This window comes from Phoca vitulina, unplaced genomic scaffold (genome assembly GCF_004348235.1).
Source record: "Phoca vitulina isolate PV1807 unplaced genomic scaffold, GSC_HSeal_1.0 scaffold35, whole genome shotgun sequence".
NCBI classification, from domain to species: domain Eukaryota; kingdom Metazoa; phylum Chordata; class Mammalia; order Carnivora; family Phocidae; genus Phoca; species Phoca vitulina.
This window is the reverse complement of record NW_022589738.1, coordinates 3,023,246-3,050,894: the sequence shown is the minus strand read 5'-3', so window position 1 is coordinate 3,050,894 and position 27,649 is coordinate 3,023,246. Positions and strand designations below refer to the sequence as shown.

The 27,649-nt window shown below is 37.5% G+C and overlaps 1 protein-coding gene across 1 annotated transcript in view; it reads right to left on the bottom strand.

The window, feature by feature from the left end:
* IL1RAPL1 (interleukin 1 receptor accessory protein like 1) overlaps window positions 1-27,649 on the bottom strand; it is a 1,353,569-nt gene that overhangs the window by 638,727 nt on the left and 687,193 nt on the right. Inside the window, exon 3 of the mRNA XM_032426508.1 lies at window positions 14,214-14,493. Coding sequence (XP_032282399.1) covers window positions 14,214-14,493 — 280 coding nt within the window. The remainder of the gene's footprint in view (window positions 1-14,213; window positions 14,494-27,649) is intronic.

Sequence of the window (27,649 nt, the reverse complement as noted above, 5' to 3'; positions counted from 1 at the left end):
AAAAATTGAAGAGGAGGGAACACTTCCAAACTCATTTTGAGAGACCAGCATTGCCCTGATACCAAACCAGAGAAGGACACCATAAAAATAGAAAATTATACACCAATATCCTTGATGAATGTACATGCAAAAATCCTCAACAAAACATTAACAAACCCAATTCAACAATGCATTAAAAAAGCATACAGGATGATCAAGTGAGATTTATTGTAGGGATGCAAGGATGGTTCAACACCCTCAAATCAATCAATGTGATATACCACATTAACAAAATAAAGGATAAAAATATATGATCATCTCAATAGATGCAGAAAAAACATATGACCAAACTCAACATCCATTTATTATAAAACTTCCATCAAAGTGGGTGAAGAAGACACATACCTAAACATAATAAAGGTCATATATGACAAACCCACAGCTACATCATACTCAAATGTGAACAGTTTAAAGTTTTTCCTCTAAGGTCAGGAATAAGACAAGAATGCCAACTGTAGCCGCTGATATTCAACATAATATTGGGAGTCCTAACCAAAGGAATTAGTGAAGAAAAAAAGGCATCCAAACTGAAAAGAAGTGAAACAGTCCTACTTGCAAATGACATGATACTATATATAGAAAACCCTAAAGAGTATACAAAAAAGCTGTTAGAACTGATAAATGAATTCAGTAAAGCTGCAGGTACAAAATCAATATACAGAAATCCATTGCATTTCTGTACACTAAAAACCAATTATCAGAAAGCAAAATTAAGAAAACCATTACAAGTGCATCAAAAAGAATAAGATATAAAGAAATAAATTTAACCAAGGAGGTAAAAGACCTGTACATTGAAAACTAGAAGACACTAATGAGAGAAATCGAAGAAGACACAAATGGAAAGATATTCAGTGCTCATGGGTTTGAGATACCTCACACCTGTTAGAATGGCTATTATCCCCCTAAAGATAAGAAATAATAAGTGTTGGGGAAGATGTGGAGAAAAGGGAAGGCTCATGTACTGTTGGTGGGAATGTAAACTGGTGTAGCCACTAAATAATATGGAGGTTCCTCAAAAAACTAAAAGTAGAACTACCATATGATTCAGCAATTCCACTTCTGGGTATTTATCCAAAAAATCAAAAAACACTAATTTGAAAAGACATATGGACCCCTAGGTTGATTGCAGCATTATTCACCATAGCCAAGATCAAGAAACAACCAAAGTTGTGGATGAATGGATAGAGTATGTGTTATTTATATAAAATGGAATAGTACTCAGCCATAAAAAGGTAATCTTACCATTTGTAACAACATGGATGGACCTTGAGGGTATTATATTAAGTGAAATAAGTCAGACAGGAAAAGACAAATGCCTTATGATTTCATTTATATGTGGAATCTAAGAAATAAACAAAACAAAACTCATATATACAGAGAAGAGATTGATGGTTATCAGAGGGGAAAAGGTTAGAGAAGTGGTTGAAATGGGAGAAGGAGGTCAACTGAATGGTGACAATGGTAAGTAGACTTATTGTGGTGCCCACTTTGTACTGTATACAAAGATATAATAACTATGTTGTACACGTGAAATTAATATAATGTTATCTATCAATTTTATGTCAATTTAAAAACATAAGATAATTGTGTACAGGAAAATAAACTGAGTAAATCATGGAATTCAGTTAAGTTTTTAAAAACAGACTAACAGGTGGACCAAGAGAGAACCTAAAAAGTACCATAAACCTTTTCCCTTATTTATTCAAATGCATGTGGGGAAGCAATGATGTTGTAATTATGTTAATGGGTTTACTAGTGCAATGGCTTAAAGCCAAGGCAATTTTATTTTCAAGACCCTGAGACTATCTGATGAAAAAGTTTAGGTTTGTACTGGAAAAACATGAAGATGTGCTTCTTGCTATCTCCTTTCCTTTTATTTGTTTCCCATAACAACATCCAATTAGTCTCTCAACATCCTATCAAGCATTATCTATGATGTAATTTTAACTTACAAAAGTGATCTTGAATCTTTTTCTTTCCTTGTTATCCCTACCATTAATACTCTAACCTGAGGGGCGCCTGGGTGGCTCAGTCATTAAGCGGCTGCCTTCAGCTCAGGTCATGATCCCAGGGTCCCGGGATCGAGCCCCGCATCGGGCTCCCTGCTTGGCGGGAAGACTGCTTCTACCTCTCCCACTCCCTCTGCTTGTGTTCCCCCTCTCGCTGTGTCTCTCTATGTCAAATAAATAAAATCTTAAAAAAAAAATACTGTAACCTGAGTCCCCATCACTTGATGCCTCAATTATTGTAAAATCTCCTTGTCTGTATTCCATGTTCCAATTTCTCTAAACATTCATACAGTTGCTGCAAGATAATTCTAGAGAAATGCTTTGGCTTTCCATTCCTGCTTGACACTTGCCTGCCGTTTAAGTCTTAGCATCTGTTTTACATTCTTTACAGTCATCCTTCACACCATCATATACAAAACCCCATTTTCCAACAAAATGTATCTACTTATTCTGTTAGAAACAGACTACGCCTTTTTTCTTTGTTAATAACAGCAGCAGTTTCTATTGTTGCCTTAACAATTTGCAGTTTATCTGGCATTTTCTAGAATAGGGGTCAGCAAACTATGGCTGCAGGCCAATCCCATCCTATCACCTGTTTCCGCAAATAAAGTTTTATTGGAACACAGCCACATCCCTTTGTTTATGTATTGTCTATGGCTCTGGCTTGCTACAGCAGAGCTGAGTAGTTGCAATAAACACTATAGGGCCAGCAAAGCCTGCATTTTTTATCATATGGCCCTTTACAGAAAAAGTGTGCCAACCCCTGTTCTCGGTCATTATTTAATTTCTCTTGTAGTAGTCCTCATGAGACACTCCTAACAAAGAAAACTTTCTCCCTTACACTTTCCCTAGCCATGTGGTTATTTTTCAAAGTATTGCTCAAATCACAGGCCCTAATGAGCTCTTCTAAGAACAATCAGTCCTTTATTGTCTTTATTCATTGAGATTATTGTTCATGTTTTTTACTTGGGAACCATACACAAGATTAGACTTAGAAAAAGCCTTGGATAATCTTGGCTTCATATTCAACTTTTTCTTTTTAAAGATTTTATTTATTTATTCATGAGAAACAGAGAGAGAGAGAGACAGAGGCAGAGGGAGAAGCAGGCTCCCCGCGGAGCAGGGAGCCCGATGCAGGACTCGATCCCAGGACCCTGGGATCATGACCTGAGCCGAAGGCAGACGCTTAACCAACTGAACCACCCAGGCGTCCCTCAACTTTTTCTCTTATCCTAAACTTTGTTGATCAGTTGCTATCACTTTATTAGGTCTGTTCACTTTATCTTTACTTAGTGCACCATTAGTAGTTAGCTTTTCTTTGGAGAATAGTTTTTACAAATAAAAAATAATAATCACAGTATAAAACCATAACCACCAATAAAGTCTTTCTGGACTGTCAATGACCTGCGTGCCTGGCCTATAGTGTTTGAAATTTAAAAATTTCCTCATGATAATCACCAATTATGCTATATCATGGACTATCAGTAATGTTTGTAAAATATGATAAATGCACATGTTATATCCATGACTGAAAAGGGCTCATATAGTGATCAATTTTAACTAAAACGGAAAAAAAATAGAAAAAATACATAAGAACTCAAAATTCAACTGTATATACCTAATTATTTTACAAATGTATCTTTTTTCACTGCCCTATTTATTTCATATTAATTTGATACTTTTTTGAGAGAATTTATAAGCCTCTGTCTTCCCTGAACATGATACCAACACCATTGATTTCAAAGAGTTCTCAAAGCTTTCTCTTTTATAGGACTTGGAAAGATAAGGCAAAGCTTTTCTTAATCCAGGGATCTAAGAAACCACCCCATTATCACTCCAGAAGAAATTATTTCATCTTCTTAGTAAAAAAAAAAAAAAAAAAAATCTGTAAAGTGAATAGGCAATCCACACAGCTCTTGGCTTTTACCTCCATAAAGTGTGTTTGTTGTTTCTGAAAAGAAAGCATTCAGAAAGAGCAATCTGGCTAATCATTGCCCCATTCAAAAATATTTTGATCCTTTAGGGTACACTTTCATGTCTTAAACATGCAAAAAAGGCCACACGTAGTATTGGTTCTATGTTGATCCATCACTTCAACATGATCTCTCTAAGCATTATTAGAATTATATAACTGGAAAATCTCTTTGAAGCCTGTTATTCCAAGAAACACATGTTCCCACAAAAAGAATAGAGAAAGTGTCTGATGTGCAGTTCTATAATTTCAATTCATCATCCATAAGAGATTCTTTATCCAGAAATGAAACCTTATTTTAAAGACTTTCAATTGTATGTGGATTTTTTTTTAAAGAACTAACTTATGTAGATTTAATTGCCTTTTTTATAACCTATAAATTACAGCTGATATTCTCAAGGGTATATTCTGGTTTCAATTAAGAGAGTAGTTTAACAATTAGGAAACCAAGATTGTAAAACTACTTTAGGTCCTTGGAACACATATACATATGATCATTAAAATTTCTGGGTAGGATATAAAACATTTATATAGACTTTGATTGTCCTGAACAAATTATAAAGATCCTTGGGATGTAAATGTTTAGGACTTTCTAAAATGATGACATTATTTATCCTATAATCCAAGAATGACTTGATTTTTAAGCAACAATCACATAAAATAATAAGAAGAATTAAAATTATATTCTTTCATACAGATTAAAATTAATGACTTAAATTATTTATATTATATTTATAATAGTTGTTGTGGGTCTTGCAGGCCTAACATATTATTACTTTTACCTGGTGAAAGGGAGGGTATATTATAGGGAGAGAATAAAATAAACTTTTTTGGAATACCAAAAATCATGATGTAGGATAAGCAGTTGATAATTTGTGTTAATTTCAGATAAGAAATGTGACAAAAAATAGAATTCTTTAATTCTCTCATGAAAAACCGTAGAAATCAGAAAATGGTGTGATTTTGGCTATAGCAGTATTTTCCACAAAGTATTCTAACAACACTAACCCCTAATTTTAATAACAGGAATTTTTTCATTCAGTAACTTTTCCTGAGTGCCTTCTCTGTGACAAATACTGTTTCAAATTGATTCTTAGGGGAAAACATATCAGTGATTGATAGTAAGTTTGGCATACAATGTGCTCTCTATCATCAAGAGAAGGTAGCTGAGAAGGTCTATGACGCATACCCCAAGACTAGCTAGGCAAAGGGGTGTCTACAAATCTTTGGTGCACTGTCTTTCAGAACTGTGAATAGAACACCAAAGTAGAAAGCCCTTTGTCTTAAAGATATTCGTAGGTGTAGTTTCTGCTTAGTGGAGTGGATTACAATTTAATATGTAAAAAGCTCATAGCATTTTAAGGAACCATACTAGCTTATACTAAAAGAGACAGATATGGTGTGCCTGGGTGGCTCAATTGGTTAAGCATCCAACTCTTGATTTTGGCTCAGGTCATGATCTCAGGGTCATGGGATGGAGCTCTGCATCGGGCTCTGTGCTAGGCATGGAGCCTGCTTGAGATTCTCTCTCTTCCTTTCCCTCTGTCCCTCCCCCACCTAAAAAAAAAAAAAAAAGAGACAGATACTATACCATATGTTAACTAACTTGAATTTAAATTAAATCTTAAAAGAAAAAAATAAAATAATAGAGACAGATAAAGCTCAAATCGAAAGAGGTCTCTGGGCCCTTTACTGTCTATGAAAAAGAAGAACATGAACCCAAGAGCCACAGAGAACCTCTCTCAATAAGCAGAACCGGGCCCTAATCAAAAAACTGGTAACACGGGCCCAGCTGGATTTGAGAACTGCTATGGGCCAGTGACTCCCATCCCCCTGCCTCCATTTCTAATGGGACTATTTGGTTATTTTCTCCCTGTGTGACCCTTGTATGTTCGGTCTGTGAGGGTTAGATAAGATGTCTCTGTAGCTCACAGAGCTTCAGATCAGGAGGAGCCACTAGAGCATTGCGCTCAGGGAACTAAGAATGAAGAACCTCTTTGACACCCAAAATTGATTTAGATAATGACATCCTAGGCTTGTAGCCTAACCCTGAGGCCATAACAAGACTCTGAGGGTCTTAGAAATGGGGTGAGTATACTTTGCATATATAAAGGGAGACAAAAGGGAGACTGCTAGACTGTTATTTTGGTGGTCCCACCAATAAAACACATACCTCATGGTATTCAAGCACTCATAAAGTCTCCTCCCATGTGAGCTCTAGAGCTGGTGAGAGGGATATTAGTAAGCATGATGTAAGCAGATGCTTGATAAGTGGTTATACCTTCGGAGTCACCAAATGAAAAGTCTAGCTATCCTGCTGGTGGGAAAGCAGGAAAGATCATTTGAAGAAATGGAGGCCCTGAAAATTCATGCAGAGACAGGCTCAGGCAACCTTCCATTCTAGTTCATTCTAGCCTCAAGTGACTATGGGCAAAATCAGCAGAAGAACCATCCATCCAGCATGGTCCAGGCCACATTGCAGAATCATGCACAAATAAAATGGTTGCTGTTTTAAGCCACTTAGTTTTGGAGTGTCCCCTGCTCCCCAATAGGTAACTGAAGCAATGGTCTCTGGAGTAATTGGGAAAGGTAAAAAAATGGTAAACATACACTGCAACTTCTTCAAAAAATAATACATATTTTATATTAATATAATTAATAATAATATTATTCAGATAGGCAGTAAAAAAGTGAAATTTCAGATGAAGAACAAAGAGTGAAAGAGTAAAGAAAATTCATACTTTCATCTGCAAACAACAAACAGGGTGGTGACAACATAGCACAAGGTGCCCACAGAAAAAAACACCCAAGACGAGTCTGGAATGAAAGGTTGAAACTTGATTGTTAAGGGAAGTGTATACCAAACAAAGTCTTTGGACTTTGTTTTGCTGGGTAATAGGGCCCATCAAAGACTTTTAAGTAGAGAAATGAAATATCTCCACTGTAGACATTCTGCAGCAGTGTGGAGTGGTAAGTAAAATAGGAAAAAACTAGGGGCAGGGAAACCACTTAAAGCTCACTGCATTCATTGAAAGAGTAGAAATTGGTGTGCATAAAAATAAATTCAAAAGACTTTTCTAAGGTAGACTAGAGAGGTCTTGGTAAGCAATTAAGGCAAGGTGAGGAAGATGAAGAAAACAAGGATAAGTGATAACTTTCTACCTAGAGCTACTGGGAGGATGGTGATGTTATTTACTAAAAAAAGAAGGAAGCACCTTGAAGAGGAAGTAGGTTGGTTGAAGTAGATATTGAAATAAATTTGGGTACATTGTTGAATTCAATGTGTCTTGTGGACAAACAGGAAGAGAGGACTATTAGGAAATTGAAAGTATACTTTCTAGTGCTTGTGAAAACTTTTGGCATTACTTTTTGAGTCATCAATAAATAGGCTGTAAGTGAAAATATTGAATAAATAAGATCAGGGGCTATGATTCTCAAGCTGGCTATACAAGAGAATCATCTGATACCTGGATTTCACTGATCTGGAGTAATACACAGAAACTGATAGTTTTCAAAAGCTCCTCAGTTAATTCCAATATGCAGCTGAAGTTGAGAACTACTGATGTAGAAGGATAAAGGGAAGAAGTTGTAGACAAAATTCTGGTAAACACTAACATTCAAGAAAAATTCAAAGGAAGAGGATCCTAAGGAAATTTACATAGCTATCTATCAGAGAACTAGGAGCAGAAGTGGTAAAGATCGGTATTAAGACAACCAAGAAAGACCCAGAGGATCTGGCAATTGTAAGTTCTGTGGCCCTTGCAAGTGAAGTTTTAATACAGTAATAAAGAAGTTAACCTGTCTTTCATCATCTCTACTCTATTAAACCCTTCCAATGAGTATTTCATTATTAAAATTTTCAGTTCCACAATTCCCATTTGTTTTTCTTTATATTTCTTTGTTGAAATTTTCAACTTTTTTTTTCATCTGTTTGAAGAGATTTTTTAGTGACTTGCTGAAGTATTCTTATGATGGTTGCTTTAAAATCCTTGTTGGATAATTCCAACATCTGATTCATCTCCATGTTGGTATCTGTTTTCTTTTCTCATTCATGTTGCAATTTTCATGACTCATGACCAGTGAGGGTTTTTTGATTATAGCCTACACATTTTAGATATTATGAAAATTTGGATACTATTTAATCTTTTTTTTTTTTTTTTTAAGTGCGCAATCCTGTTGAAATGTAAGATGAGGGCCGGGTGCTTATGTATGTTCAGAGGCCTCCTGAGCACGGCTGACACCTTCCTGGTGAAAGTGTGCTGCTGACCCACACAGCCTTGCTGCCTCCAGTCAGGGAGTGAGCTCACTTCCCTGACACCAGGGAAGGGACGGTGGGAAAATGGATACCAACGAAGCCTACTTCCCACCACCTCATTCTGCCTTGTTTAGGGTAGAAGCTTTGCTCCCCATTGAGCCCCACTAATACCAGGAAAGAGGGATGAAGCCTAGCAGTGACCAGCCCTGCCTCACAGTGCCTCACAGAATCGCATTGCTCCTGGGTGGGGGTGGAGGCTCAGGTTGCCACTGGACCCCACTGATGCTACTCTTGCAGTGAAATGTAATTCTAGCCTAGTTCCACGGGGCGAAGGATAAAAGATCAGTCCCTCACTCAGGTGTGCTGACCCTACTCCAGCAGGGGGGATCATATTATTGCTGCCTGCTTCTGCCAGGCAGAGGATGGAAGATTAGCTCCTTACTAGGCCCTGCCAACATCATCTGGGGGGTCAAGTGGAACACTGTGGTCATGTCATTTCTTCAAGTCCTGAGGTCTCTAGACAATCCTTCTTTCCACCTTTCACAGACTTCCTATGCTTGTTTGCTGTGTTAGTTCCAGCCTTTTTAGTTGTAAGATGGAAGCCTGGGAGGAAAGGGGCTACTCCATCTTGGTGGAACTTGACTATATTCTACACTGTGATCACAGTATCTGTAACTAATGCATGCTTATTTTCTCTTATGTAATCTACTTGTGGGTAAAAACATTTTTTTAATCTTCGTAATCCTAGCATTAGCATATTAGTTCATGATCAAGAGATGTGTGTTATGGGGATGACTAAATAAATGGATTTCTCTAAGTACCTTATGATAGATGCTTAGTATGGACTTTCAATGAAAAGGAAGAGTTATTTAGTCTCTAAAGAGAACATTAAGACTTGGGCAAAGGAACTAGCTACTAGATAGAACATATTACAGGTATGTCATTTTAAAAAATATGTTTTCAGAAAGGAATTACACAAAAATCAATCACATTTCTAACAGCACTAACAATGTACATGTTGAAAATGAAATTAAAAAGATACTATCACAAATACACCAAAGAAAATGAAATACTGAGGTATAAATTTAACAAAATGTGTACACAATTTGTAGCTGAAAACTACAAAATGCTGATGAAGAAATCAAAGAAAGAAATCCTAAATAAATGGAGAGATCTGCTGCATTCAAAGATTAGGAGATTCAACATAGTAAAGATAACAATTTTCCTCCAATTGATTTATAGGTTTAATGTAATTCCTATCAATATTCCAGTAAAGTTTTTTGTAGACACAGACAATCTTATGCTAAAATTTACTTTAAAAGGAACAGGCACTACAGTAGCTAAAAAAATCTGGAAGAGAAGTATGAAGTGGGAGGAGTCATTCTAATGGATATTTGGTCCTACTTTATACCTATACTAACCAAAACACAGCAGTACTGGCACAGGGCTAGACACACAGACCAAAGGAGCAGAATAGAGAATCCAAAAATATAACCACACAAACATACCCAACTGATTTTGAATAAATGTGAAAAGGCAAGTCCATGGAGGAAGCGTAGCTTTTTCAACAAATGGTGCTGGAGCAACTGGACATCTATCTGAAAAGCTAAACCTTGACCTAAATAAACTTTACACTTTACACAAATATTAACTGAAAATGGATCACAAACAAATGTAAAACAATACAACTGTTGACAGAAAAGTTAGTTAAAAAAAACCAAAATTTTTAGGATCTAGGGCTAGACAAAGAGTTCTTATACTTCATACCACAAGTATGATCCATAAATAAAAAAATAATGAAATGAACTTCACTGCAAAAGATATTGTTAAGAGGATGAAAAGATAAACTACAGATTGACAGAAGGTATTTGGAAACTACATATCCAAAAAAGTACTATTATCTAGAATACATAAAGAATTCTCAAAACTTCACAGTAAGAACACAAATCATTCAATTAACAAACAGCAAAAGACCTAACAGACATTTCACTGAAGAGGAAAGAGAGATGGCAAATTAGCACATGAAAAGTGTCAAATACCTAGCCATTAGGGAAATACAAATTGAAACCACAGAGAGATATCAGGATACACTGATGGTGATGATAAAAAATAATGACAATACCAAATGCTGCAAGGCTGTGGAGAAACTGGATCACTCATAAATAGTACAGCTACTCTGGAAAATAGTTTGGCAGTTTCTTATATGACTACACATGCAACTACCATACAACCCAAATTCATTCTTGTGCATTTTTCCCAGAAAAGTGAAAACTTACGTTCACAAAAACATGTACACGAATGTCCACAGAAGCTTTCTTTTCAATAGCCAACAACTGGAAACAACCCAGATGTCTTTCAATGAGTGAATCAATACCATGGTAATGTCCATGCCGTGTAACACTACTCATCTTGGTAATGTCCATGCCGTGTAACACTACTCAGCAATAAACAGCAACAAATTATAGATACATGCAACAACTTGGAGAGATTTTAAAGGAATTATGCTGAGTGAACAATCCAATTCCAGAAGTTATATAATGTATCATTCCATTTAATAACATTTTTAATTAAAAAAATAGATACGGAAAAAATATTATTGGTTGTCAGGGTTTGGGTTTAGATGGGAAAAAAGGTAGAAGGGACAACAAGAGGGATCATTGAGGTGACGGCAATGTTCTGTTTCTTGACTGTTTCAACGTCAAGACTTTGATCATGAGATTGTACGACAGTTGTGGAAAATGTTACCATCGAGGGAAACCAGGTAATGGATTCATAGGATCTCTTTATATATGCCTTGCAACTGAATATGAATCTACAATTACCTCAAAAATAAAAATTTCATTTTATTTTTATCTATCTATCTATCTATCTATCTATCTATCTATCTAGAGAGAGAGAGAGAGAGAGAAAGCATGGGGGGGGGGCAGAGAGAGGCAGAGGGAAAGGGAGAGTGAGGATCTTAAGCAGGCTCCACACTGAGCAGGCTCCATCTCATGACCCTGAAATCATGACCTGAACCAAAATCAAGAGTCGGATTTTTAACCAAGAGAGCCACCCAAGCGCCCCCAAAATAAAAATTTTAGTAAAAAAATATGCTGCCAAACAACTTAGTACGTTACTATTATGGGGAGACATTAAAATACTTAAATGTGCACTGGCTAGCCCTGCATATGAAACTGCTGATAGGGCATAATTGAAGAGGGGGGTTAAAAATTGAGGGTTAAGACTACAAGAAAATTTTAGTTTTTTATAAGATAAACTTACTCCAAAGGAAAAGAGAGGAAATTGTTGTATAGCTCTCCTTCATTTACTTTTTCATGTAAAAATTTAAAAAAATGTTGGAAGGAGAAAATTGAGTAAAAAGCCAGGTAGCATGCAGCAAAGAATTATGTCGTATTATCGTGTCCCGAATAGATACCAAGAGAAGGGAGTAGGAAAGATACATTTTTTTTAAGATTTTATTTATTTATTTGACAGAGAGAGACACAGCGAGAGAGGGAACACAAGCAGGGGGAGTGGGAAAGGGAGAAACAGGCTTCCCGCGGAGCAGGGAGCCCGATGTGGGGCTCGATCCCGGGACCCTGGGATCATGACCTGAGCCGAAGGCAGATGCTTAAATGACTGAGCCACCCAGGCGCCCCATTAGTAGGAAAGCTCTTGTTTGTTATGCTGATAGTAATCTTGAGATGTTCCCATTATTTATACCATTTAATTGTACATATACAGGTATAAATGCAAATTAGCTGTACATGGAAAGCCTTACTGTTAAACCTTTTCATTGATAAAGAACCAGAAAGACTAGAACATATGAGTACACGCTAACATTTTCAGACATCTAAAGTTCTTTGCAAGTGAATTATTTAAAAACTAATGGTGACGGTTTTGTGGTCTGAGAGCTAACAATGTGCCAATATATCAGCGACTCAAAAAACAGCCTTGAGCTCCCCTCACGCCAACACCAAGCAATGCTATTTAAACTGCTCATTTATAATGATTTTGAGTACTACTTTCCAAATTGAAAAAGTAAGCCATATCAACACTACCTTCAAATCAATCGGAATATTTTAATTCCAGTAAGAAGACTATCTTTTTCTGCAATTTACTGCTTTCTCTAGAATATTGCTTGACACATACAAAACTTTAAGGTGCACCTTCCATTAAAACGTAGCCATATGAACACATGGCAAATGTCACTGTTTTTGCAACTTTTCAACCTTTCATTCATTACTTCAACTATAAATTCAGGGACATGTTAATGTAATTTCTCAGAGCATTGGGTCACAGTGTGTATTTAAACACATCAAAGAACCTGCAACTTCAGTGCTTTAGAAATTCAGATTACTAATGTGAACGCATCATTATTTTCTCATCAGCAATAAATAATGAAATGAAGTGTTAGAATATGGACATCCAGCTCAATTCTAATCTCAGATAAATGAGGACACACATTTGCCTATCTTGAAGAATCACCTCTACATGCATGAACAATCAGAAATAATGATTTTTTTTAAAAAAGAAACAATGAAATTAAATCAAATCACTATTAGTTAAGTGAGGAAAGCCAGTCCAAAGAATACTCTTTAACTGTACTAGTTTGGCAATTATTTGTCAATGTCATTACAAAATTTCTACTTCTAATAAGAGATATGTTTGACCATAAAAGGACTGGTAGGTACACCGTAAGGGAAAGAATAAGAGTTGCCAAAGGAATGATGCATTTGTCCTTTTGTAGTGCATCAGACATTTTTCCCAAGCACAATTTTATTTGCATTCATTTATATTTTCCAAAATTAACTTTAACCTGTACGTTGTTAATGTTAACAATTCCTACGTGGTTAAGAGTTAAGTTTAACTCTTAATGTGGCTCTGACCGATTTTAATGTCCTAACGCACCTGTGGCCATGACTCAGCATAAAGGTAACTCTTGTAGGGGAAAGTGAGGGGGAGGCATGATCCTCAAACAGTGGAGTGAGAGCTGCAGATCAGAGTTTCAGAAGTGAAAGTCCAATTTTGATTTGAAAAAGACACTGAGACCTCCTCCAAATTGAGAATCTATTGCATTAGATCTGGCTTAATTTCTCTTAATAAACCGAAAGACAAAGATTTAAGCACACCCTCTATATGCCTGCACCCTGCTTTGCCAATGCTTTTATAGTCTAATGACATCCACAATCATTCATGCAGGGTGTGATTCACAATCCATGAAGGGCCAAATACTTAAACTGAGATTTTTTTAACTGCGAATGTGTTACATGAATACTGTTTCAGTGCATTATCATTAAGCAAACTACATATGTCTCTTCTACAAGCAGACAAAGACGTATGGATGTGTGATGAGTTTCTTTGTGGATAAAGGCACAGCCTTTGTTAACAATTTTTCTTTGGCCCTGAGGGACCCAGGAAAATTTCTCTATTGACCCAGCACTTTTAGTTAACAAAATGATCCGGAACACAGCCTTTTTCCCTAACATGGCAATGCTGCCTTTGTCTTCTAGAGCACATACACATGTTTACCTAAATCATCTTTACAGATGTGTGTGAACCGGACGTATCTGTGCTCTATTTGTCTGTGAAGGGCAATAACAAAATGTTACAACCCATTTAGTGATAAACTATGCATCCTTTCTGCAAGTCTTTGCTTACAATTTATTTGCAACATTTCACCTCCTCTATAAATTTTATTTCATAGTCTTTAGTAATTTCTGGCAACATAAGTAGATACCCAGATGGTATCTCTTTTCTCCATAAGCCAGAAATAATGTCTCAATATAAATTCCAATCCCATCTTTTTATGATTTAGGTTCTAAATTTTAGAAAGCAGCAACACAGACAAATATTGAGACAAAACCTTTAGGTGAAAGGAATAGCAGCAAAATTTAAGTATAAGAAAGCAGCATATGATTTAATTGATTCAGCAGTAATAGAATTAAAAGAATACCTGATGACACAGGCATAAAGACCACTGTCCTGCAGTAGCGTTGGCCGAAACCAAATTGAGTCTTCTTCCTTGCTCATTCTACTTCCATCAAAGGCTATTGGCTCTTCAAAGTCTCCAGGACCAGAGCTTTTGTACCACATCAAACTGAGTCCAGCACTTTGGGCCAGGGAGTAATTTGCTCTGATATAACCATAAAAGAGTGCACATTTGATTCGAACAGGCTCTCCTACCAAAACTTGGTATTTCTTGATATCGACAGACCAATCTGTGCATCCATCAGCTATAGTGAACAAAAGAGAGAGAGAAAGAAAACATTAGAGAAAAAAGTGAACCAATTAGTTCATTCATTCATTTACTCATTCAACAAATATTTATTGGGCATCTGTACTGAGCCACATTCTACTCTAGGCATAGAGGATGCAGCAATGGATAAAACCCAGACGGGCACTGAGAAGTAGTTTACCCTGCTAATAAACAATATATTCATCACTTAGGTTGCTTCTGCTGCTGTTTATTCTAGTTTATGTCAGTGCAATTGATTGGTTATTGGTTTATTGCCTTTTACTCTAAATCCACTTTTTTTTTGCTTGTTTTTTGACAATGGATCTGGGCCTTTGAAATATTTCTCTTTTGCTAGCTGGTACCACAGCTTTGTTAGTAGAGGGTTTTGGAGAGACAGTGAAGGAGGAAAGGGTTTTTCTCCCTGATTCCAGCAAGCTTCCTTGGAAGGTTCTTGCCGTGAGTGAGACTTCTCCAGCACCTGACACCTGCTTCTCCAGGATACAGCTTCTGTGTGCACAGTAGCGAGCAGCTTGGAGACTTTTTATCAGAGCTTCAGGCAAGGCACCTTCCCATGAAGAGCTTTCCCAGGCACCTCGGAAGGTGAATCTCTGTCAAGTTCCAGAGGGCAGATTTCCAACACATTCTGCCATTGTGGCACCTCAGTGATGTCTACTGTTCAGTAAGCCATGTACTTTGCTAGTAAGGTTTGGATCTCAGTTCTGGAGGTGGGGGGATGGAGGATGCTCTCTCGGCCATAGGGTTTTATAAAATGAGAGCAATTCTTCTAGTCTTTAGGGCTCTCTTTTGCTATGGACTGAATGTTTATGTCCTAAAATTCACATGTTTACGACTTAACTCCAATGTGATTGTATTTGGAGGTGGGGTCTTTGGGAGATAGGTATGTTTAGATGACGTCCTGAGGGCAGGGCCCTCATAAAGGGATTAGTGCTTTTATAAAGGACACCAGAAAGCTTCTCTCTCTCCCTCTGTCTCTTTCTCCCTTCTTCCCTCCCTCCCTTCCTCCATGGGATGGGGCTCACAGAGAAGAGGCCATGTGGGCACACAATGGAAGGCAGCCATCTATAAGCCAGAAAGAGGGCTCTCAGTAGAAATCAAATCAGCTAGCATCTTGGTCTTAGACATCTCAGCCTCCGGAACCATGAGAAATAAATTTGTGTGTAAGCCTTCCAGGTTATGGTGATATGTTATGGCAGATTGAGAAGACTAATACATCTTTCTTTCTTACTAGCCAATCCTTTATCACTCCAATGCTCTGTTACATTTAATACTTCTTTATATAAACTTTCCTTCTTCAAATTGGTGTGTGTTTTATCTCTCTGATTGGACACTCAATGACAAAATCAAAAATAAATATTTTACAGCCAAATAAGGCAAAAAGAAATACAACAAAAGTAGGTCAACCTCCGGTAATGGTTTCACAGCCAGAGACAGAGGCAGACAGTCACTTTGCTCTGCTGGAAGCATCAATGGAAGTTTGAAATAGAAACCATGGTGGAAAATGTGGCTGATGGGGGTGGGGGCTGGTTGGGTTTTCTGGGTGTCCTGGAAGCACCACCTTCCAAATGGCATCTTGACACCATTTTTTTTAATCACACACGCACACAAAACAACAGGTCCCCACAAAACAGGTGTATCCCCATTATCATTATCATAGAGAAATGGTGTATTTCTTGCTTAGATGAATAATGTAGGATTCAAGAGAAGGAAAATAATCAAGATGAGAAGGAAGATGTGCATTACTAGAGCAAAGAAGACACATGACCTATAGAATTATCTACATTTCTTATCTTAAAATAATATCTAACATCTAATGAGCACTTAACTATGGCTGAGTTTACAGATTTTCATTTACCCTTCACAAAAATATCCATTAAGGCTTTTGAACTAACTATTCTCTCTACATGGAAACTTTCTTTTTTTCTTAAGATTTTATTTATTTTTTATTTTAGAGAGAAAGAGAGTGTGTTTGAGCAGGGGGAGGGGCAGAGGGAGAGGGAGAGAATCCCAAGCAGACTCTGTGCTGAGTGTGGAGCCTGATGCAGGACTCGATCTCATGACCCTGAGATTCCAACCTGAGCAGAAACCAAGAATTGGACACTTAACCAACTGAGCCACCCAGGCACCCCAACATGGAAGCTTTCTTACCAACTGCGTGGCTTCCTCCCTCCATTCCTCTAAATATCACCTACTTGAAGAAGTCTTTTGTAACTGCCCTGTCTGAAACACCAGCTTCTTATCCTGATCCCTTATTCCAGATTCTGCTTTAATACTTTTCATAGGACTTATTATTATCTGATGTTACATTATGTACCCACTTTCTGTTTGCTTTGACTCCCCTGTAGAATGGAAGCCCCTTAAGGTCAGGGAATTTGTCCTTCTAACTCACTTCTTTAGCCTCAGTGTCTGGAACTCTGCCTACTAACTCAACACACAGTACTGGAATGAATGAATGAACGAATGAGTAAGTAAGTTAATAACTAAATTTTACATTTGAAGAAACTCAACACCAGTGCCAGGATTCCCACCCAGCTGTGTCTGGCCCTAGAATTCATTCTCCCTACCAACATGATATTTTGTTTCCTAATTAAGGTATTTTCAATTTCACAACATTCTTTAATTTAGTTAATTTCAATTACCAAATTTTGGTCTAAAATTCCTATCAAAGAGTTGTATTTTGGTAATGTGTAGAGTAAATGCACTAGAAGCTTGGTGGACATCAATGTCGAAGTTATTGCCATGATTCCTCTCAATGACTGCTGCAGAGCTGACACACACACTAAATGGGATGACAGAATTGTACACAGAGATGTCAAGGTTTTATGAATATATGTGATATTTATCAACATTATTTTGTACATTTATCCCACTGCATGAAATAAATCCTAGGCGGGATTTTATTTTAAATAGTTATAATTCTGGTGATAAGCATGAAATCATCTTGTTTTACCACTATATGAATTATAATACAATTCTAGAATCAAGTTATTGTAACTGAGGCCATCTGTCACAGAAGACATCTTTGCCAGCGAAAAAGGCTGAAACCCCTTCAAGGTAGCAGTATAAACAGGGAGATAAAATTATTCAAACTCCCAGAAGATTTGTAAGATAAAGCAAAATGCTTAAAGCGAAAAACAAAAATATTTAGTCAAGAAAATTCTAAAAAGTTAGTAACAAATTAGATCAAGAGAACAGAGGGAGAGTTGCACTGGGGAAAGAGTATTAATATATACTTTTAGAATATGCTTACTCAGAAAAAAGTTGAAAGAAAACCATAAACATTCTGAAAATTAAAGTTATTCAGGGGTACCTAGCTCGCTCAGTTGGTAGAGCATGCAACTTTTGATCTTGGGGTTGTGAGTTCGAGCCCCATGTTGGATGTGGAGATTATTTAAAAATAAAATCTTAAAAAAAAAAAAAAAAAGAAGTCTTTGGGACACCTGGCTGGCTCAGTCAGTCGAGCTCATGACTCTTGATCTCAAGGTTGTGAGTACAAGCCCCATGTTGGGTGTAGAAAATACTCAAAAAAAAAAAAAATCTTAAAAAAAAATAAAGTTATTCATTACTTAACTAACAATCAAGAAAAAGTTTCAAACAGAGTCATAAGACAAGGAAAAGCCAGAGGTAAAATGAAGAAATAACAGCACCTTGGATGTCAGAGACACCTTATGTTCATTTTAATATGGAAACAGATGTAGGATCTATGGCTTAGGAAGTTCTACTACCATTGAACTTAATGTATGATGTTCAAAAATTAACTATAAAATCAGTAACATGTTTTAACACATTTTTGGGAAGGATGTCAAATAATATTAAAATAATCCAAGATATTTTCAAGTTACTTGGATAAACACATTTAAATAAATGATGAGCTTATGTCTTTCTTCAATAATTAAAGCATTTTAATAAATGAAGTAAGTGAAGACTGATTTTTTTTTTACCTTTAATATTTTGCCTCATTTACACACAGACTCTGTCTTACTGTGTTTTTTTTTCCTAAACCATTTGAAAATAAGTTAGAGACATAATGACATTTCATCCTCCAATACTTCAGTATGCATCTCCTTATGGATACATTTTTCTTATATAGCCACAAAGCATTTTTTTAAATCTTATGTAGCAGGACATCTCAAATCTTAAAAGAAAATGTGATAACTTAAAACCCAAATCTTGATGACTGGAATCACTACTGATATGTTTAGTTTTTCCTTACTTCAGCACACAAGCTCTGCTCATTTGGAAACAATCATTCCAAAAGTACATTTCTAGACAATGTTAATTCCATTATGTAAGTCACCATTATTATTATTATTAAAACTATCATCAGGTAATTGGGTAGGCCAATAGTATTTAATCTGTTTTTCTGTCTTTCAGAATAATACACCCTTCTATAAGCCTCTCCCAAAACTTTACTATTAGTGTTCTCCTTCCTTGATGAGAGGCTTCCACGGAAATGCTCTAGTCCAGTGGCCCCTCTGCAGGATCTGCAGTACATAGTCCCTCACAGTCCATGGGACGTTATGAATCCATAAAGTCATAAAGGAGGGCAGGAGTAGGAAGAACCATATTCATTCACTTTTGTTGCCACCCATAATGTTTTGGGAACTTAGATGAAGGCAGTGATGGAATTAAGATTCAGAACAAATTCCTTTACAAGGAGTTCATACTGATTAGCACTTCATGAACAAAGGCTACATAGACTACATAATGTAAATATATTCAAATGAGATTAGGGAGAGGATTTTTAATTAAGTCACTATTACTAATATTTCCATGGTAACAATCTTGAAGGCTGTGTTCCTAAAAAAAAAAAAAAAATCTAACCATGTGTTGACCTTACACATACTACGTTCTAATATGAAAATATAAGACTTTACTTATAAAAAGGCAAATTCTATTACTCTTAAAGTATCTACTTGGGTAGGTACATTGTAATAATTATAAATGATAAAGATATCTATGATAATGTAACAGATGTCCCAACCGGATCCCCTTACTAAGCTAATGTATCCATTCTCCGGCTACTTGGAGTACTTCAGGCTAACAGCTCACAGTTGTCTCCTTCTGTTAAAAATTACCCTTGAATGACAAGAGCCATCCTGTTGGGAAATTTACATCCCCTTGGGTGTGCCCACTGCCAATAACAGACTTATGTGAGTGTACAAAAGGCTGCTCCTTTGCATCAGGTAGAGACATCCCAATAGGGCACTTTATGCGCCAGAGCTCCTCTGTGTGTGGACCAGGCCAAGTCTATAGTTTACCTGTGACCTCTTCCCTCAGCTCTTTCCCCTTTCCTATTCTGCTTCCCTCCCTCCCTTTTAGGATTTTCCTGAAGAGCACTCGATCAATTTTGCGCATCAAAAACCCTGTTTGGGCTCTATTCTAGGAAAGCTGATCTAACACAGTTATATCTTCATATAATGAGAACTACCTTCATCCTAGTTTCTGCCCTAGGGGCTGGAGACCAAGACAGACAGACGGAGCCCTTGTTTTCAAGGAGCTCACAGGCTAATAGGAGAGACTGACAAATTAAAATCACACTTTGGAAATGTACTGATTAAGAAATGCAGAGGGCTCCAGGAACATGTTCCATGAAGGGAAAACATGTGAGATGCCTCTCAGAAGTTAAGAAGCTAGCCATACAAAGAATAGGCAGTTATTGACTTTGGAAGTGAACACAAAAGCAAAGACAAAGAAATAGCAAGTAGCAGAATTCTGCAGGCTTTGTGATATAAAAACAAGTTTAAAGCAGAAAATAGCAAGAAATGAGGGCAAAGAATTAAGCAAAGACAAATTGTGGAGGTACTTTTCTGAGATGTAAACAAATGTTTGGCTTCATTGTGAAGACGATGGGGGACATATAAAGAGTTTTAACCAGCAGTGTGTTGCGACCAGTCTAATAGTTTTAGATGCACCATGCTGGCTGTATTTTTAGGTAGAGATATAAGGTTTTAGCCAGGAGAGTGATGTTATTGAAGGGCTGAAGTTGGGCAGTGGTAGTAAAGAAGGAGAAATGGAGTAGATCTGAGAAAGATTTAGGAGGTAAAATTGGCAGGAGTACGTGACTGAATACGAGCAGTCAGGGAGAGGAATAATGTCAGTGCACTCAGCAACTCGTATCTTTTGTCATAGACTGAAATACCTCTCCCAATCAACAAAAAAATCTACATCATTTCTGTCAAGGGGTGGGATCTTTGAAATGTTTTTATAATCTCTTCATTTAAAATTTTTAGGCTATAAAAATGTAATGAATTTTCTTTTAAAAAAGACTCACAGACAGACCTAAAATCTATATACTGTCACATCGGCATCATTTCTTTCTAGCCCTAGTGTGCTTGGAAAAACCCAAACGTGAGACATGAACTGATTCAAGGCAAGTGTAGGCCATGCACATGAGCTATCACAGGCACCGAACCAAAAGGCTGAGGCTAGATTTTAATTAGGCAAATGCTGTACTTTATCTGCACGGGCTGCTATCTTTGCCAAATATGGACTTCCTAAGTGAAAATTGGCAATGCTAGCAGAGATGCACCCAAATTATCAGCCTCAATGACAGGAGCAAAACACAATGCAAGCTAACCTTTATAGCATGCATTGGTTTATACAACAATTTGTCCTCATGTCTCCTTTCTGGGTTATGTTTTTCTGGGGTGGAATGTTTCCAGATTTGGGCCCTTAACATATACGTACAATGTAACAATTGAGGAAGAGCTCTTTCAAATACTTTGAAGAGATTTATGTGGGTGGTAAGAATTGATATTACTCAAGAGATTCTGCCAATGATCAGAAATCCAATTTCTAGAATACCCTTTGTCTAGCAAAGCCTGAAGCTTGGAAGTTATCATGTATCTCCCTCTCAATGTAGGTCATTTTCAGGTGGGTGCAGACCTTGGTCAGTTGTTACCAAATTTCTTCTGAGATATGGTTCCCTTTTTATCAGGGGACAGCTGGTACCAAGGAAAGTAAGATACTGTTAGTGGACTTAACCCTCCATCATATCTTAGCCTCCAAATTCTGGCAGGTATTCCTGATACACCAAAACCCATGCACTGTATAGCATGTACTTGGTGAGGATTTAGTTTCTTTCAAGTATTTGTTTTCTTTTTTTTTTTAAAGATTTTATTTATTTATTTGACAGAGAGAGACACAGCGAGAGAGGGAACACAAGCAGAGGGAGCGGGAGAGGGAGAAGCAGGCTTCCCGTGGAGCAGGGAGCCCGATGAGGGGCTCAATCCCAGGACCCTGGGATCAGGACCTGAGCCGAAGGCAGACGCTTAACGACTGAGCCACCCAGGCGCCCCCAAGTATTTGTTTTCTAATGATTAAAAAGAAAAAAGGGAAACTATAAGAGAGTAAAAAGAGAATAACATTTCATTCATAATCTATCCTTTTGTTTACTCAATTTCTTTTCCAGTGAGATGACATATAAAATTTTATATCATGATTTTTATTGAATATTTTATAATAATTGCATAGTATTCTATAATAACACTACATTATAATTTACTTAATTCTTCTGCTGTTAGTTGACTTTAAGTCTTTCCCCTAGGTTTGACTGTTCTAAGTAATTCTATGATAAAACAACTTTATATACAATGTTCTACAACTTTGCACTCGAAAAAGAAAAAAAAAAAAAGTATTATTTCCTCAAGAAAGAATCCCAGAAGTGTAATTACTGGATCAAATACTACATTTATAAGGTTTATACTAAATTTTAAATAGATTTCAAAAATTCTTTCATAGCCTCCTTTTACAATAGCCATCTATATCAGAGCCTATTTCACTGCATAAGCTAAGAGTTTATTGACTCTATGCACTGTTCCTTTAACTGAGCACCAGGTATAGTTTACATACTTTTTGTCTCAAATTACAAAAACAGAGCATCAGTATAAGTATCACTCATCTGATAAGTGAGTGTGAAAATTGTCACAGCCACCATTTATCACCCTAAATCTCTGACTGCATTTATCATACCTTTTTGCTCTATTTCAAAATCTTTTTACTTAACGTTATAATTCAATCCATTCATTTTGGTATTATCTTTTTTTTTTAAAAAGATTGTTTTATTTATTTATTTTAGAGAGAGAGGGAGAGAAAAAGCAGCAAAGGGAGAGGGAGAGAGAGAATCTCAAGCAGACCCTGTGCTGAGCAGAGCCCAATACAGGGCTCGATCTCGCAACCCTGAGATCAAGACCCTGAAGTAAGGACCTGAGATCAGGACCTGAGCTGAAATCAAGAGACGGAAGCTTAAGCAACTGTGCCACCCAGGCACCCCTTCATTATTGTCTTTTGTTTGTTTGTTCCCTTTAGATTTTATTTATTTATTATTATGTTATGTTAATCCCCATACATTACATCATTAGTTTTTGATGCAGTGATCCACGATTCATTGTTTGTGCACAATACCCAGTGCTCCATGCAGAACGTGCCCTCCTCAATACCCATCACCAGGCTAACCCATCCTCCCACCCCCCTCCGAAAGACTGTGTTAACACAAGCTTTTCCACTTCCTTTGGCTCCACCCTACAGGTAATCTTCCTACAGTTGAGGAAAGCAGTTGAGTCTGTACCTGCCATAACGGTAAAATAAGGCAGTGAAGCTTCTTAAGGCATGGTAAAGGGATATGTTGGCTGACTTGGGACCCCTTTTAGCTCAGCCATAGCAGCCCCTCAAGCTCCTAATCCCTCTCTTCTTACCTATGACAACCCCTGGTCCATTACAAACCACAGCAGTATTTTGTATTTACCCTTTTGTAACTGCTGTTGTTATCTTTTCCTTTACCGGATGTCAAGAGTGACTCTAGAGTTACTGCCTGTGACCCAAAAACAAACAAATAATGACAATGACCCAGTATTTGCCCATATCATCCAATAAAGGGAGAGAAGCCATCTCTGTGAACAACATGGGGTTTATGTAAAGCATGCTTAAAATCAGTTTTCAGTGTCGACAGCTGCTCAGAACCAACAGTTCATTTGCCATGGGGTCACCAGAAATGCTACCATATTCCCAGGGCTCTAGAATCTAGAGCAACTACGGATAGGATTTTTATCCTTTTTGGAGAGGAACATCAAAGCCAAGCCCAAACAGCACATCTTTGGGTTGGAATAGCAATCTGGCCTTGGTCTTTGCCACACACAAGTTTTTCTTTGATGATCTAATATATCTGTATATTTTTCCTGGTGGGATAAAATAAATCCCTTGTTCAGGGCAAAAGAAAGTAAGGGTTTTATATTTTCAGAAAGAAAAGAAGGACAAATAGACTCCTGGCTTCTAAAGGGGAGTCAGCAACACTAACTCTTGATTCCCTCTCCTTGCATTCTCATATGGGTTTAAGGAGTTCTGTGCTTCTGGCTAGCAGGGAACCCTCTATAACTCAAGGTAAATATTCACTGAACATCTCTGCTTGTAAGTTCACTACTCTGTGATCAACAGGGACCCATAATGTCCCCTGAATGGCTCTTGAACTCAAATAGGAGCCCTTCCTAACCAGCCACGCACCCCAAAGGAAGCACAAGTATATATACATCTGCAAGTGTAGTGCTTTTAGGTCCTATTGCTTCCATAAATCAATTCAATTTTACATTATTATGTCATGTTGCACTTCTTCCAGACCTTTGGACTTATTTCTGAGCTACCTCATCTGTATAGAGTCAGAAAGAAATCAATCTTGAATTCAGTGAGGCCTTGGGAAATTGACAGTTAATCTCTTTGTGCCTCAGGTTACATCATTCATTCATTTATTCAGCACACACTGTAGGAGAGGGAAAACTCTAGGTGCTGGGGGTAGAGTAGTGAACAAAGTTCCAGCTCTCTCAGAGAAGAAAAACAAGAACCATAGCAATATCATGTGTCCAGAAGCAAAAATAAAGCATAGCAAGAGGCCAGAGTGTCCATGGTGCTCTTAATACAGTGGCCAGAGAAGGGCTTTTCAAGGAGCTAACATTTGAGCAGAGAGTCAGCTGGGCAATTGTGTGGGACATCAGGATTCAAAACCAAGGTCCTGAGATGGGAATGCACCAGATATGTTTACAGAAGAGTGGGAAGGCTGGGATATATGGAGGAAGGGAGTGGGAAAGAGAGTGGCCAGATCCTTCAGGGCCTTTCCACATCTGGAAGAGACAAAGAGTCATCATCTTTTCCTGGACTCAAGGTAAAAAGTAGGAAGAGAGCTACTCAATATGCAGCACCACTTACTGTTTTTGTCACTAGAGGACCTCCTCTGGATATTTTCTTGTCTCCTTCTGGCAGTGTCACTCTTCTGTGGCTGGCGCCCCACACATTCACATGGCCACACTGAAGTCTACCTTAAATCATCGTCACCATGTACATTAAACATTGTGTACTGCTTTCCTCACACTGCTATAAGAAGGTACCACAAACTGAGGAGCTTAAATAACAGAAATGTATGCTTTCACAGCTCTGAAGGCTAGAAGTTATAAATGAAGGTGTCAGCAGGGAGAATCTGTTCCATGTCCTTCTCCTAGCTTCTGGTGACAGAAGGTGATCCTTAGAGTTTCCTGGGACTCCCAACATTTCCTTTGTCTTCACACAACATTCTCTTGGTGTCTGTGTGTCTCTTCTCTTCTTTTTATGACACTAATGATACTTTATTTAGGGGTCACCCTTCTCCAGTATGACCTTATCTTAACTAATTACATCTGCGAAGATCTATTTCCAAATAACGTTGCATTTTGAGACTCCAGGATGAGCATGAATTGTATGGGGACTCAGTACATATTTGAATCCAGGCTGATTAGTGGATGAGCTTTTCTGGATGATCAAACTGGCTGATAAAGAAGAGAGAGGGATATACTCCACATAAAGATAGAAAACAAAACAATGAAGTTCTTCTGAACATAATTTAACCAGAAAGGGCTCTGGGATCTACATATGACTCATTCACCATGAAAAACATTAATTGTCATTCTCTGTATGGACATGCCTGTTAATGAAGACAGAGTTGGGAAATTTATGTAATGTATGGTGATATATGATCTCTAGACAAACCAGACCCAAGTTCAAATCCCAGCCACATCAAGGTCAAGCAAGTCAGCAAAGCTCTCAGGGCCTTCATTTCTCCATGTTGAAAAACTGCCTTGTGGGGTTGTTCTAGTGTTGATAAAGGAAATCTCATTTCACCTTAGGCTTGTGCTTGTGCCTGCTGCATGCCCTGGAAGGAGTGACGGCCGGCAGACAGTGAGCAGTCAGGGCCCTGGAAAGCAGTCACCTCTCAGATAAATGGTCAGGAAAAGAGCTAGATGGTAAACCTGGATGGTGTGCGGTGTGTGACTCAACTGTACTATCTGGGTCAACAGGTGGACTAGGGGTTTGGCAATCACCTAGGCCAAGCTCCAGTAAAATGGTCAAACCTTGAACTGGCCCCCAAGGCTTGTGCAAACTCACAAATCAGTTTTCCTCGTGAAATCTTCTGGCTTTGCCATTTTTAAGGCCCACACTTGCCTTTGACCTGGGAAATAGTCTTCATAGGGATTGTTTTTCCTTGCATACAGATATGTGGTCAATTTTTTTCCATGCCATTTTCTAACAGTTCATCTGAAAACCCCATTTCCCTGTGTTGGATCATAGTATCCCTGCCTTGCATGGAAGTAAATTCTGCTTAAGACTCATATGGTCTTTGAATCTTTCTTTTTCTTTTCTTCATGTTTAAAAATGGTATGAGGGGGGCGCCTGGGTGGCTCAGTTGGTTAAGTGACTGCCTTCGGCTCAGGTCATGATCCTGGAGTCCCGGGATCGGGTCCCGCATCGGGCTCCCTGCTCAGCAGGGAGTCTGCTTCTCCCTCTGACCCTCCCCCCTCTCATGCTCTCTCTATCTCATTCTCTCTCTCAAATAAATAAATAAAATCTTTAATAAAAAAAAAAATAAATAAAAAAAAATAAAAATGGTATGAGGAAGTGCGTAACACAGTATACCTGCAATATAGTGGGTGTTCTTTGCCATTCTCACACTGAACTGGAATAGGAAAAGCCCCACTGTTTGGGTGAACACAAGCTGACACACACTCTACTACAAGAAAATCTGGATTCTTTTGTTGTTGTTATTATTCTGAGCATAAGGAATTGATGCATATGGTCCATCTTTCAAGGGTAGAGCAATCTCAATTTAAAGATTTTTTTTTATCTTTCAATTGTTTATTTCTTCTGTGTTCTCTATTTAACATGAAACATAGTGGATAAATACTTGCTTACATGTTTTTCATTCATCACTGAACTGTGGATACTTTGGGAAATGGGACTTTATGTATATCCATGCCTATATCTATCTATCTGTCTATCATCATCCATAAATCTAAATCTAATATATCTCTAATTAGATAACCATAGTTATTTCCATATCTATATTTACTTTACCATTGTGATCAACTGAATAAACATTCACTTAAATCAGTACTGGAAATGTGTATTACTCATAACTATTGTTTCTAGGTATTTTTAACCTTACTAATTTAGAAAAAATTAACACTATGCATTTTCCCTTCCTTTTGTAATACTGCAAAGCAATACAATTTTTTTGACTCAGAACAATTATTCCATAGAATGAACATAGTTCAGAACTCAGTAAATCCTTGTTGATTCACTAAAAACAATGCATTCTGTTTTACATTCATTAGGCATACTATTACACTCTTTACTTAGTTCAAGTGTATCTCCACAAAACCCTTCTATTTGGGCCACAAAATAGATAAGGCTATGTGCATAGAGATAGGTCAAAAAGTATTGCCAGTTTCAGGAATTTTATACCTATGGGACACTTTTTGGATGCTGGATGAAATAACAACATGATGAGCAACAAACCAAATAAACAGTGAACAAATTTAATCTCTTTTCCAATTTAGCCTCACAGGGAAAGGCCTGTTGGATGGCAGGACACCCACCTTGCAAAATGATCCTTTAAAGAGAGTAACAAGGTTTAAGGTGCATATTTACTTTAACCTTCTTTTAGAAAATATATCAGAACAGAATTCTATTTGTAAAGATGGCAAGTTATAAATGGGCTATTGTTTGCAGCAATGAACAAATGAAATCAACATGCATTAGCATTCGAATCATGTTTCGGGGGTGATTTCACATAGGTTATCAACCACCTACTATATGCAACTCACTGTTCTACAACAAAG